Source organism: Xiphophorus couchianus, chromosome 14 (assembly GCF_001444195.1).
Source record: "Xiphophorus couchianus chromosome 14, X_couchianus-1.0, whole genome shotgun sequence".
NCBI classification, from domain to species: domain Eukaryota; kingdom Metazoa; phylum Chordata; class Actinopteri; order Cyprinodontiformes; family Poeciliidae; genus Xiphophorus; species Xiphophorus couchianus.
In genome coordinates this window covers 12835143-12850576 of record NC_040241.1, presented here as the reverse complement: position 1 = coordinate 12850576, position 15434 = coordinate 12835143, and the positions used below count along the sequence as shown (strand labels likewise).

The 15434-nt window shown below is 50.0% G+C and overlaps 2 protein-coding genes across 2 annotated transcripts; both read left to right on the top strand.

Moving 5' to 3' along the window:
* Positions 1-1237: 1237 nt before the first annotated feature.
* On the top strand, positions 1238-9722 carry LOC114157870 (mucin-5AC-like; the record flags this gene model as incomplete). The annotated part of the gene is made up of 5 exons (XM_028039040.1): positions 1238-1822; positions 5567-6118; positions 8396-8644; positions 9140-9463; positions 9699-9722. Coding segments are annotated over 5 exons (1734 nt in total), but the record flags the coding sequence as incomplete, so codon positions are not given.
* A 2771-nt stretch (positions 9723-12493) lies between these two features.
* Positions 12494-14644, top strand: LOC114157869 (putative uncharacterized protein DDB_G0275629; the record flags this gene model as incomplete). The annotated part of the gene is made up of 2 exons (XM_028039038.1): positions 12494-12553; positions 14585-14644. Coding segments are annotated over 2 exons (120 nt in total), but the record flags the coding sequence as incomplete, so codon positions are not given.
* Between the last annotated feature and the right edge of the window lie 790 nt (positions 14645-15434).

Here is a 15434-nt window from a genome sequence, read left to right as displayed (position 1 = left end):
AACCACAGCTGCTCCAACCACAACAATTCCTTCAACCACAACAGCTACACCAACCACACCCACAGCAGCTCCAACCACAACCACAGCAGCTCCAACCACAACAATAGTTGCTCCAACCACAACAACAGCTGCTCCAACCACAACACCAGAAGCTCTAACCACAACTACAGTAGCTCCAACCACAACAACAGAGACACCAACCACAACAACAGCAGCTCCAACCACAACAACAGTTGCTCCAACCACAACAACAGTGGCTCCGACGACAACAACAGTTGCTCCAACCACAACAGCTGCTCCAACCACAACAACAATTCATTCAACCACAACAGCTGCACCAACCACAACCACAGCTACTCCAACCACAACAACAGTTGCTACATCCACAACTACAGTAGCTCCAACCACAACGACAGTTTCTCCAATCACAACCACAGCAGCTCCAACCACAACCACAGTTGCTCCAACCACAACAACAGCAGCTCCGATGACAACAACAGTTGCTCCAACCACAACCACAGCAGCTCCGACCACAACAACAGTTGCTCCAACCACAACAACAGCAGCTCCGACGACAACAACAGTTGCTCCAACCACAACAGCTGCTCCCACCACAACAACAAGTCCTTCAACCACAACAGTTGCTCCAACCACAACCACAGCAGCTCCGACCACAACAACAGTTGCTCCAACCACAACAACAGTAGCTCCGACGACAACAACAGTTGCTCCAACCACAACAGCTGCTCCCACCACAACAACAATTCCTTCAACCACAACAGCTGCACCAACCACAACCACAGCTGCTCCAACCACAACAGCAGCTCCAACCACAACAACAATTCCTTCAACCACAACAGCTGCACCAACCACAACCACAGCAGCTCCAACCACAACCACAGCAGCTCCGACCACAACAACAGTTGCTCCAACCACAACAACAGTAGCTCCGACGACAACAACAGTTGCTCCAACCACAACAACAATTCCTTCAACAACAACAGCTGCACCAACCAAAACAACAGAAGCTCTAAACACAACTACAGTAGCTCCAACCACAACAACAGAGACACCAACCTCAACAACAGCAGCTCCAACCACAACCACAGCTGCTCCAACCACAACAACAATTCGTTCAACCACAACAGCTGCACCAACCACAACCACAACAACAGAAGCTCTAACCACAACTACAGTAGCTCCAACCACAACAACAGAGACACCACCCACAACAACAGCAGCTCCAACCACAACCACAGCGGCTACTACCACAACAACAGTTGCTCTAACCACAACTACAATAGCTCCAACCACAACAACAGAGACACCAACCACAACAACAGCAGCTCCAACCACAACAACAGTTGCTCCAACCACAACAACAGTAGCTCCGACGACAACAACAGTGGCTCCAACCACAACCACAGCTGCTGCAACCACAACAGCTTCTCCAACCACAACCACAACAGCTCCAACCACAACAGCTGCTTCATCCACAACATCAATTCCTTCAACCACAACAGCTGCACCAACCACAACCACAGCAGCTCCAACCACAACAGCTTCTCCAACCACAAAAACAGCGTCTCCAACCACAACCACAGCTTCTCCAACCACAACAATTCCTTCAACCACAACAGTTGCACCAACCACAACCACAGCTGCTCCAACCACAACAATTCTTTCAACCACAACAGGTGCTCCAACCACAACCACAGCAGCTCCGAGCACAACCACAGCTGCTCCAACCACAACAATAATTCCTTCAACCATAACAACAGCAGCTCCGACGACAACAACAGTTGCTCCAACCACAACCACAGCAGCTCCGACCACAACAACAGTTGCTCCAACCACAACAACAGTAGCTCCGACGACAACAACAGTTGCTCCAACCACAACAGCTGCTCCCACCACAACAACAATTCCTTCAACCACAACAGCTGCACCAACCACAACCACAGCTGCTCCAACCACAACAGCAGCTCCAACCACAACAACAATTCCTTCAACCACAACAGCTGCACCAACCACAACCACAGCAGCTCCAACCACAACCACAGCAGCTCCGACCACAACAACAGTTGCTCCAACCACAACAACAGTAGCTCCGACGACAACAACAGTTGCTCCAACCACAACAACATTTCCTTCAACAACAACAGCTGCACCAACCAAAACAACAGAAGCTCTAAACACAACTACAGTAGCTCCAACCACAACAACAGAGACACCAACCTCAACAACAGCAGCTCCAACCACAACCACAGCTGCTCCAACCACAACAACAATTCGTTCAACCACAACAGCTGCACCAACCACAACCACAACAACAGAAGCTCTAACCACAACTACAGTAGCTCCAACCACAACAACAGAGACACCACCCACAACAACAGCAGCTCCAACCACAACCACAGCGGCTACTACCACAACAACAGTTGCTCTAACCACAACTACAATAGCTCCAACCACAACAACAGAGACACCAACCACAACAACAGCAGCTCCAACCACAACAACAGTTGCTCCAACCACAACAACAGTAGCTCCGACGACAACAACAGTTGCTCCAACCACAACAACAATTCCTTCAACAACAACAGCTTCACCAACCAAAACAACAGAAGCTCTAAACACAACTACAGTAGCTCCAACCACAACAACAGAGACACCAACCTCAACAACAGCAGCTCCAACCACAACCACAGCTGCTCCAACCACAACAACAATTCGTTCTACCACAACAGCTGCACCAACCACAACCACAGCAGCTCCAACCACAACAACAGAAGCTCTAACCACAACTACAGTAGCTCCAACCACAACAACAGAGACACCACCCACAACAACAGCAGCTCCAACCACAACCACAGCGGCTGCTACCACAACAGTTTCTCCAACGACAACCACAGCAGCTCTGACCACAACAACAGTTGCTCTAACCACAACTACAATAGCTCCAACCACAACAACAGAGACACCAACCACAACAACAGCAGCTCCAACCACAACAACAGTTGCTCCAACCACAACAACAGTAGCTCCGACGACAACAACAGTGGCTCCAACCACAACCACAGCTGCTGCAACCACAACAGCTGCTGCAACCACAACAGCTTCTCCAACCACAACCACAACAGCTCCAACCACAACAGCTGCTTCATCCACAACATCAATTCCTTCAACCACAACAGCTGCACCAACCACAACCACAGCAGCTCCAACCACAACAGCTTCTCCAACCACAAAAACAGCGTCTCCAACCACAACCACAGCTGCTGCAACCACAACAGCTGCTCCAACCACAACAATTCCTTCAACCACAACAGTTGCACCAACCACAACCACAGCTGCTCCAACCACAACAATTCTTTCTACCACAACAGGTGCTCCAACCACAACCACAGCAGCTCCGAGCACAACCACAGCCGCTCCAACCACAACCACAGCTGCTCCAACCACAACAATAATTCCTTCAACAATAACAGTTGCAACAACCACAACAACAGTAGCTCCGACGACAACAACAGTGGCTCCAACCACAACCACAGCTGCTGCAACCACAACAGCTGCTCCAACCACAACAACAATTCATTCAACCACAACAGCTGCACCAACCACAACCACAGCTGCTCCATCCACAACCACAGCTGCTCCAACCACAACCACAGCTGCTGCAACCACAACAGCTTCTCCAACCACAACCACAGCAGCTCCATCCACAACCACAGCTGCTCCAACCACAACAATTCCTTCAACCACAACAGCTACACCAACCACACCCACAGCAGCTCCAACCACAACCACAGCAGCTCCAACCACAACAATAGTTGCTCCAACCACAACAACAGCTGCTCCAACCACAACACCAGAAGCTCTAACCACAACTACAGTAGCTCCAACCACAACAACAGAGACACCAACCACAACAACAGCAGCTCCAACCACAACAACAGTTGCTCCAACCACAACAACAGTGGCTCCGACGACAACAACAGTTGCTCCAACCACAACAGCTGCTCCAACCACAACAACAATTCATTCAACCACAACAGCTGCACCAACCACAACCACAGCTACTCCAACCACAACAACAGTTGCTACATCCACAACTACAGTAGCTCCAACCACAACGACAGTTTCTCCAATCACAACCACAGCAGCTCCAACCACAACCACAGTTGCTCCAACCACAACAACAGCAGCTCCGACGACAACAACAGTTGCTCCAACCACAACCACAGCAGCTCCGACCACAACAACAGTTGCTCCAACCACAACAACAGCAGCTCCGACGACAACAACAGTTGCTCCAACCACAACAGCTGCTCCCACCACAACAACAAGTCCTTCAACCACAACAGTTGCTCCAACCACAACCACAGCAGCTCCGACCACAACAACAGTTGCTCCAACCACAACAACAGTAGCTCCGACGACAACAACAGTTGCTCCAACCACAACAGCTGCTCCCACCACAACAACAATTCCTTCAACCACAACAGCTGCACCAACCACAACCACAGCTGCTCCAACCACAACAGCAGCTCCAACCACAACAACAATTCCTTCAACCACAACAGCTGCACCAACCACAACCACAGCAGCTCCAACCACAACCACAGCAGCTCCGACCACAACAACAGTTGCTCCAACCACAACAACAGTAGCTCCGACGACAACAACAGTTGCTCCAACCACAACAACAATTCCTTCAACAACAACAGCTGCACCAACCAAAACAACAGAAGCTCTAAACACAACTACAGTAGCTCCAACCACAACAACAGAGACACCAACCTCAACAACAGCAGCTCCAACCACAACCACAGCTGCTCCAACCACAACAACAATTCGTTCAACCACAACAGCTGCACCAACCACAACCACAACAACAGAAGCTCTAACCACAACTACAGTAGCTCCAACCACAACAACAGAGACACCACCCACAACAACAGCAGCTCCAACCACAACCACAGCGGCTACTACCACAACAACAGTTGCTCTAACCACAACTACAATAGCTCCAACCACAACAACAGAGACACCAACCACAACAACAGCAGCTCCAACCACAACAACAGTTGCTCCAACCACAACAACAGTAGCTCCGACGACAACAACAGTGGCTCCAACCACAACCACAGCTGCTGCAACCACAACAGCTTCTCCAACCACAACCACAACAGCTCCAACCACAACAGCTGCTTCATCCACAACATCAATTCCTTCAACCACAACAGCTGCACCAACCACAACCACAGCAGCTCCAACCACAACAGCTTCTCCAACCACAAAAACAGCGTCTCCAACCACAACCACAGCTGCTCCAACCACAACAATTCCTTCAACCACAACAGTTGCACCAACCACAACCACAGCTGCTCCAACCACAACAATTCTTTCAACCACAACAGGTGCTCCAACCACAACCACAGCAGCTCCGAGCACAACCACAGCTGCTCCAACCACAACAATAATTCCTTCAACCATAACAACAGCAGCTCCGACGACAACAACAGTTGCTCCAACCACAACCACAGCAGCTCCGACCACAACAACAGTTGCTCCAACCACAACAACAGCAGCTCCGACGACAACAACAGCTGCTCCAACCACAACAGCTGCTCCCACCACAACAACAAGTCCTTCAACCACAACAGTTGCTCCAACCACAACCACAGCAGCTCCGACCACAACAACAGTTGCTCCAACCACAACAACAGTAGCTCCGACGACAACAACAGTTGCTCCAACCACAACAGCTGCTCCCACCACAACAACAATTCCTTCAACCACAACAGCTGCACCAACCACAACCACAGCTGCTCCAACCACAACAGCAGCTCCAACCACAACAACAATTCCTTCAACCACAACAGCTGCACCAACCACAACCACAGCAGCTCCAACCACAACCACAGCAGCTCCGACCACAACAACAGTTGCTCCAACCACAACAACAGTAGCTCCGACGACAACAACAGTTGCTCCAACCACAACAACAATTCCTTCAACAACAACAGCTGCACCAACCAAAACAACAGAAGCTCTAAACACAACTACAGTAGCTCCAACCACAACAACAGAGACACCAACCTCAACAACAGCAGCTCCAACCACAACCACAGCTGCTCCAACCACAACAACAATTCGTTCAACCACAACAGCTGCACCAACCACAACCACAACAACAGAAGCTCTAACCACAACTACAGTAGCTCCAACCACAACAACAGAGACACCACCCACAACAACAGCAGCTCCAACCACAACCACAGCGGCTACTACCACAACAACAGTTGCTCTAACCACAACTACAATAGCTCCAACCACAACAACAGAGACACCAACCACAACAACAGCAGCTCCAACCACAACAACAGTTGCTCCAACCACAACAACAGTAGCTCCGACGACAACAACAGTGGCTCCAACCACAACCACAGCTGCTGCAACCACAACAGCTTCTCCAACCACAACCACAACAGCTCCAACCACAACAGCTGCTTCATCCACAACATCAATTCCTTCAACCACAACAGCTGCACCAACCACAACCACAGCAGCTCCAACCACAACAGCTTCTCCAACCACAAAAACAGCGTCTCCAACCACAACCACAGCTGCTCCAACCACAACAATTCCTTCAACCACAACAGTTGCACCAACCACAACCACAGCTGCTCCAACCACAACAATTCTTTCAACCACAACAGGTGCTCCAACCACAACCACAGCAGCTCCGAGCACAACCACAGCTGCTCCAACCACAACAATAATTCCTTCAACCATAACAGTTGCAACAACCACAACAACAGTAGCTCCGACGACAACAACAGTGGCTCCAACCACAACCACAGCTGCTGCAACCTCAACAGCTGCACCAACCACAACCACAGCTGCTCCATCCACAACAATTCCTTCGACCACAACAGCTGCACCAACCACACCCACAGCTGCTCCAACAACAACAACAGAGGCACCAACCACAACAACAGCAGCTCCGACAACAACCACAGCTGCTCCAACCACAACAACAATTCCTACAACCACAACAGTTGCTCCAACCACAACCACAGCAGCTCCGACCACAACAACAGTTGCTCCAACCACAACAACAGTAGCTCCGACGACAACAACAGTTGCTCCAACCACAACAGCTGCTCCCACCACAACAACAATTCCTTCAACCACAACAGCTGCACCAACCACAACCACAGCTGCTCCAACCACAACAGCAGCTCCAACCACAACAACAATTCCTTCAACCACAACAGCTGCACCAACCACAACCACAGCAGCTCCAACCACAACCACAGCAGCTCCGACCACAACAACAGTTGCTCCAACCACAACAACAGTAGCTCCGACGACAACAACAGTTGCTCCAACCACAACAACAATTCCTTCAACAACAACAGCTGCACCAACCAAAACAACAGAAGCTCTAAACACAACTACAGTAGCTCCAACCACAACAACAGAGACACCAACCTCAACAACAGCAGCTCCAACCACAACCACAGCTGCTCCAACCACAACAACAATTCGTTCAACCACAACAGCTGCACCAACCACAACCACAGCAGCTCCAACCACAACAACAGAAGCTCTAACCACAACTACAGTAGCTCCAACCACAACAACAGAGACACCACCCACAACAACAGCAGCTCCAACCACAACCACAGCGGCCGCTACCACAACAGTTTCTCCAACGACAACCACAGCAGCTCTGACCACAACAACAGTTGCTCTAACCACAACTACAATAGCTCCAACCACAACAACAGAGACACCAACCACAACAACAGCATCTCCAACCACAACAACAGTTGCTCCAACCACAACAACAGTAGCTCCGACGACAACAACAGTGGCTCCAACCACAACCACAGCTGCTGCAACCACAACAGCTTCTCCAACCACAACCACAACAGCTCCAACCACAACAGCTTCTCCAACCACAAAAACAGCGTCTCCAACCACAACCACAGCTGCTCCAACCACAACAATTCCTTCAACCACAACAGTTGCACCAACCACAACCACAGCTGCTCCAACCACAACAATTCTTTCAACCACAACAGGTGCTCCAACCACAACCACAGCAGCTACGAGCACAACCACAGCTGCTCCAACCACAACAATAATTCCTTCAACCATAACAGTTGCAACAACTACAACAACAGCTGCTGCAACCACAACAGCTGCTCCAACCACAACAACAATTCATTCAACCACAACAGCTGCACCAACAACAACCACAGCTGCTCCAACCACAACAATTCTTTCAACCACAACAGGTGCTCCAACCACAACCACAGCAGCTCCGAGCACAACCACAGCTGCTCCAACCACAACAATAATTCCTTCAACCATAACAACAGCAGCTCCGACGACAACAACAGTTGCTCCAACCACAACCACAGCAGCTCCGACCACAACAACAGTTGCTCCAACCACAACAACAGCAGCTCCGACGACAACAACAGTTGCTCCAACCACAACAGCTGCTCCCACCACAACAACAAGTCCTTCAACCACAACAGTTGCTCCAACCACAACCACAGCAGCTCCGACCACAACAACAGTTGCTCCAACCACAACAACAGTAGCTCCGACGACAACAACAGTTGCTCCAACCACAACAGCTGCTCCCACCACAACAACAATTCCTTCAACCACAACAGCTGCACCAACCACAACCACAGCTGCTCCAACCACAACAGCAGCTCCAACCACAACAACAATTCCTTCAACCACAACAGCTGCACCAACCACAACCACAGCAGCTCCAACCACAACCACAGCAGCTCCGACCACAACAACAGTTGCTCCAACCACAACAACAGTAGCTCCGACGACAACAACAGTTGCTCCAACCACAACAACAATTCCTTCAACAACAACAGCTGCACCAACCAAAACAACAGAAGCTCTAAACACAACTACAGTAGCTCCAACCACAACAACAGAGACACCAACCTCAACAACAGCAGCTCCAACCACAACCACAGCTGCTCCAACCACAACAACAATTCGTTCAACCACAACAGCTGCACCAACCACAACCACAACAACAGAAGCTCTAACCACAACTACAGTAGCTCCAACCACAACAACAGAGACACCACCCACAACAACAGCAGCTCCAACCACAACCACAGCGGCTACTACCACAACAACAGTTGCTCTAACCACAACTACAATAGCTCCAACCACAACAACAGAGACACCAACCACAACAACAGCAGCTCCAACCACAACAACAGTTGCTCCAACCACAACAACAGTAGCTCCGACGACAACAACAGTGGCTCCAACCACAACCACAGCTGCTGCAACCACAACAGCTTCTCCAACCACAACCACAACAGCTCCAACCACAACAGCTGCTTCATCCACAACATCAATTCCTTCAACCACAACAGCTGCACCAACCACAACCACAGCAGCTCCAACCACAACAGCTTCTCCAACCACAAAAACAGCGTCTCCAACCACAACCACAGCTGCTACAACCACAACAATTCCTTCAACCACAACAGTTGCACCAACCACAACCACAGCTGCTCCAACCACAACAATTCTTTCAACCACAACAGGTGCTCCAACCACAACCACAGCAGCTCCGAGCACAACCACAGCTGCTCCAACCACAACAATAATTCCTTCAACCATAACAGTTGCAACAACCACAACAACAGTAGCTCCGACGACAACAACAGTGGCTCCAACCACAACCACAGCTGCTGCAACCTCAACAGCTGCACCAACCACAACCACAGCTGCTCCATCCACAACAATTCCTTCGACCACAACAGCTGCACCAACCACACCCACAGCTGCTCCAACAACAACAACAGAGGCACCAACCACAACAACAGCAGCTCCGACAACAACCACAGCTGCTCCAACCACAACAACAATTCCTACAACCACAACAGTTGCTCCAACCACAACCACAGCAGCTCCGACCACAACAACAGTTGCTCCAACCACAACAACAGTAGCTCCGACGACAACAACAGTTGCTCCAACCACAACAGCTGCTCCCACCACAACAACAATTCCTTCAACCACAACAGCTGCACCAACCACAACCACAGCTGCTCCAACCACAACAGCAGCTCCAACCACAACAACAATTCCTTCAACCACAACAGCTGCACCAACCACAACCACAGCAGCTCCAACCACAACCACAGCAGCTCCGACCACAACAACAGTTGCTCCAACCACAACAACAGTAGCTCCGACGACAACAACAGTTGCTCCAACCACAACAACAATTCCTTCAACAACAACAGCTGCACCAACCAAAACAACAGAAGCTCTAAACACAACTACAGTAGCTCCAACCACAACAACAGAGACACCAACCTCAACAACAGCAGCTCCAACCACAACCACAGCTGCTCCAACCACAACAACAATTCGTTCAACCACAACAGCTGCACCAACCACAACCACAGCAGCTCCAACCACAACAACAGAAGCTCTAACCACAACTACAGTAGCTCCAACCACAACAACAGAGACACCACCCACAACAACAGCAGCTCCAACCACAACCACAGCGGCCGCTACCACAACAGTTTCTCCAACGACAACCACAGCAGCTCTGACCACAACAACAGTTGCTCTAACCACAACTACAATAGCTCCAACCACAACAACAGAGACACCAACCACAACAACAGCATCTCCAACCACAACAACAGTTGCTCCAACCACAACAACAGTAGCTCCGACGACAACAACAGTGGCTCCAACCACAACCACAGCTGCTGCAACCACAACAGCTTCTCCAACCACAACCACAACAGCTCCAACCACAACAGCTTCTCCAACCACAAAAACAGCGTCTCCAACCACAACCACAGCTGCTCCAACCACAACAATTCCTTCAACCACAACAGTTGCACCAACCACAACCACAGCTGCTCCAACCACAACAATTCTTTCAACCACAACAGGTGCTCCAACCACAACCACAGCAGCTACGAGCACAACCACAGCTGCTCCAACCACAACAATAATTCCTTCAACCATAACAGTTGCAACAACTACAACAACAGCTGCTGCAACCACAACAGCTGCTCCAACCACAACAACAATTCATTCAACCACAACAGCTGCACCAACAACAACCACAGCTGCTCCATCCACAACCACAGCTGCTCCAACCACAACAATTCCTTCAACCACAACAGCTGCACCAACCACACCCACAGCTGGTCCAACCACAACAACAGAAGCTCTAACCACAACTACAGTAGCTCAAACCACAACAACAGCAACTCCAACCACAACAACAATTCCTTCAAGCACAACAGCTGCACCAATCACAACCACAGCAGCACCAACCACAACCACAGCTGCTCCAACCACAACAACAGAAGCTCTAACCACAATTACAGTAGCTCCAACCACAACAACAGAGACACCATCCACAACAGTTGCTCCAACCACAGCCACAGCAGCTCCGACCACAACAACAGGTGATCCAACCACAACAACAGTAGCTCCGACGACAACAACAGTTGCTCCAGCCACAACAACAATTCCTTCAACCACAAGAGCTGCACCAACCACAACCACAGCAGCTCCAACCACAACCACAGGTGCTCCAACCACAACCACAGCTGTTCCAACCAGAACAGCTGTTCCAACCACAACAACAATTCCTTCAACAACAACAGCTGCACCAACCACAACCACAGCTGCTCCAACCACAACAACAATTCTTTCAACCACCACAGCTGCACCAACCACAACCACAGCAGCTCTAACCACAACTACAGTAGCTCCATCCACAACAACAGAGACACCAACCTCAACAACAGCAGCTCCAACAACAACCACAGCTGCTCCAACCACAACAACAGAAGCTCTAACCACAACTACAATAGCTCCAACCACAACAAATGAGACACCAACCACATCCACAGGTGCTCCAACCACAACCACAGCTGCTCCAACCACAACAGCTGCTCCAACCACAACAACAATTCCTTCTACAACAACAGCTGCACCAACCACAACCACAGCTGCTCCAACCACAACAACAATTCCATCAACCACAACAGCTGCACCAACCACAACCACAGCAGCTCCAACCACAACCACAGCAGCTCCATCCACATCCACAGCTGCTCCAACAACAATTCATTCAACCACAACAAAAATTCCTTCAACCACAACAGCTGCACCAACCACAACCACAAAAACAGAAGCTCCAACCACAACTACAGTAGCTCCAACGACAACGACAGCTTCTCCAACCACAACCACAGTTGCTCCAACCACATCCACAGCAGCTCCAACCACAACCACAGCTGCTCAAACCACAACAACAATTCCTTCAACAACAACATCTGCACCAACCACAACCACAGCTACTCCAACCACAACAACAATTCCTTCAACAACAACAGCTGCACCAACCACAACCACAGCTACTCCAACCACAACAACAGTTGCTACATCCACAACAACAGTCGTTCCGACAACATCAGCAACTCCAACCACAACCACAGCTTCTCCAACCACAACCACAGCTGCTCCAACCACAACAACAATTCCTTCAACCACAACAGCTGCACCAACCACAACCACAACAACAGAAGCTCCATCCACAACTACAGTAGCTCCAACCTCAACGACAGTTTCTCCAACCACAACCACAGCAGCTCCAACCACAACCACAGTTGCTCCAACCACAACCACAGCAGCTCCAACCACAACCACAGCTGCTCAAACCTCAACAATTCCTTCAACAACAACATCTGCACCAACCACAACCACAGCTACTCCAACCACAACAACAATTCCTTCAACAACAACAGCTGCACCAACCACAACCACAGCTACTCCAACCACAACAACAGTTGCTACATCCACAACAACAGTCGTTCCGACAACAACAGCAACTCCAACCACAACCACAGCTTCTCCAACCACAACCTCAGCTTCTCCAACCACAACCACAGCTGCTCCAACCACAACAACAATTCCTTCAACCACATCAGCTGCACCAACCACAACCACAGCTGCTCCATCTACAACAATTCCTTCAACCACAACAGCTGCACCAACCACAACCACAGCAGCTCCAACCACAACAACAGAAGCTATAAACACAACTACAGTAGCTCCAACCACAACAACAGAGACACCAACCACAACAACAGCAGCTCCAACCACAAGCACAGCGGCTGCCACCACAACAGTTGCTCCAACCACAACCACAGCAGCTCCGACGACAACAACAGTTGCTCCAACTACAACCACCGCTGTTGCAACCACAACAGCTGCACCAACCAAAACCACAGCAGCTCCAACCACAACCACAGGTGCTCCAACCACAACCACAGCTGCACCAACCACAACCACAACATCAGAAGCTCCAACCACAACTACAGTAGCTCCGACCACAACGACAGCTTCTCCAACCACAACCACAGCAGCTCCAACCACAACAGCTGCTCCAACCACAACAACAATTCCTTCAACCACAACAGCTGCACCAACCACAGCTACTCCAACCACACCAACTGTTGCTACATCCACATCTACAGTAGCTCCAACCATGACAGTTTCTCCAATCACAACCACAGCAGCTCCAACCACAACCACAGCTGCTCCAACCACAACCACAGCAGCTCCAACCACAACCACAGCTGCTCAATCCACAACAACAATTCCTTCAACAACAACAGCTGCACCAACCACAACCACAGCTACTCCTACCACAACAACAGCTTCTCCAACCACAACCACAGCAGCTCCAACCACAACCACAGCTGCTCCAACCACAACCACAGCAGCTCCAACCACAACAACAGAAGCTCTAACCACAACTACAGTAGCTCCAACAATAACAACAGCAACTCCAACCACATCCACAGCTTCTCCAACCACAACCACAGCTGCTCCAACCACAACAATAATTCCTTCAACCACAACAGCTGCACCAACCACAACCACAGCTACTCCAACCACAACAACAGTTGCTACATCCACATCTACAGTAGCTGCAACCACAACCACAGTTGCTCCAACCACAACCACAACAGCTCCAACCACAACCACAGCTGCTCAAACCACAACAATTCCTTCAACAACAACATATGCACCAACCACAACCACAGCTACTCCAACCACAACAACAATTCCTTCAACAACAACAGCTGCACCAACCACAACCACAGCTACTCCAACCACAACCACAGCTTCTCCAACCACAACCACAGCTTCTCCAACCACAACCAGCGCAACTCCAAACACAACCGCAGCTGCTTCAACAACAACAATTCCTTCAACCACAACAGCTGCACCAACCACAACCACAGCTACTCCAACCACAACAACAGTTGCTACATCCACATCTACAGTAGCTGCAACCACAACCACAGTTGCTCCAACCACAACCACAACAGCTCCAACCACAACCACAGCTGCTCAAACCACAACAATTCCTTCAACAACAACATATGCACCAACCACAACCACAGCTACTCCAACCACAACAACAATTCCTTCAACAACAACAGCTGCACCAACCACAACCACAGCTACTCCAACCACAACCACAGCTTCTCCAACCACAACCACAGCTTCTCCAACCACAACCACAGCAGCTCCAACCACAACCACAGCTGCTTCAACCACAACCACAGCAGCTTCAACCACAACAACAGAAGCTCCTACCACAACTACAGTAGCTCCAACCACAACAACAGAGACACCAACCACAACAACAGCAGCTCCAACCACAACCACAGCGGCTGCAACCACAACAGTTTCTCCAACCACAACAACAGCAGCTCCGACCACAACAACAGTTGCTCCAACCACAACAACAATTCCTTCAACCACAACAGTTGCACCAACTACAACCACAGCAGCTCCAACCACAACAACAGAAGCTATAACCACAACTACAGTAGCTCCAACCACAACAACAGAGACACCAACCACAACAACAGCAGCTCCAACCACAACCACAGCGGCTGCAACCACAACAGTTGCTCCAACCACAACCACAGCAGCTCCGACCACAACAACAGTTGCTCCAACCACAACAACAGCAGCTCCAACGACAACAACAGTTGCTCCAACCACAACCACCACGGCTGCAACCACAACAGCTGCACCAACCAAAACCACAGCAGCTCCAGCCACAACCACAGCTGCACCAACCACAACCACAACATCAGAAGCTCCAACCACAACTACAGTAGCTCCAACCACAACGACAGCTTCTCCAACCACAATCACAGCAGCTCCAACCACAACAACAATTCATTCAACCACAAAAGCTGCACCAACCACAACCACAGCTACTCCAACCACAACAACAGTTGCTACATCCACAACTACAGTAGCTCCAACCACAACGACAGTTTCTCCAATCA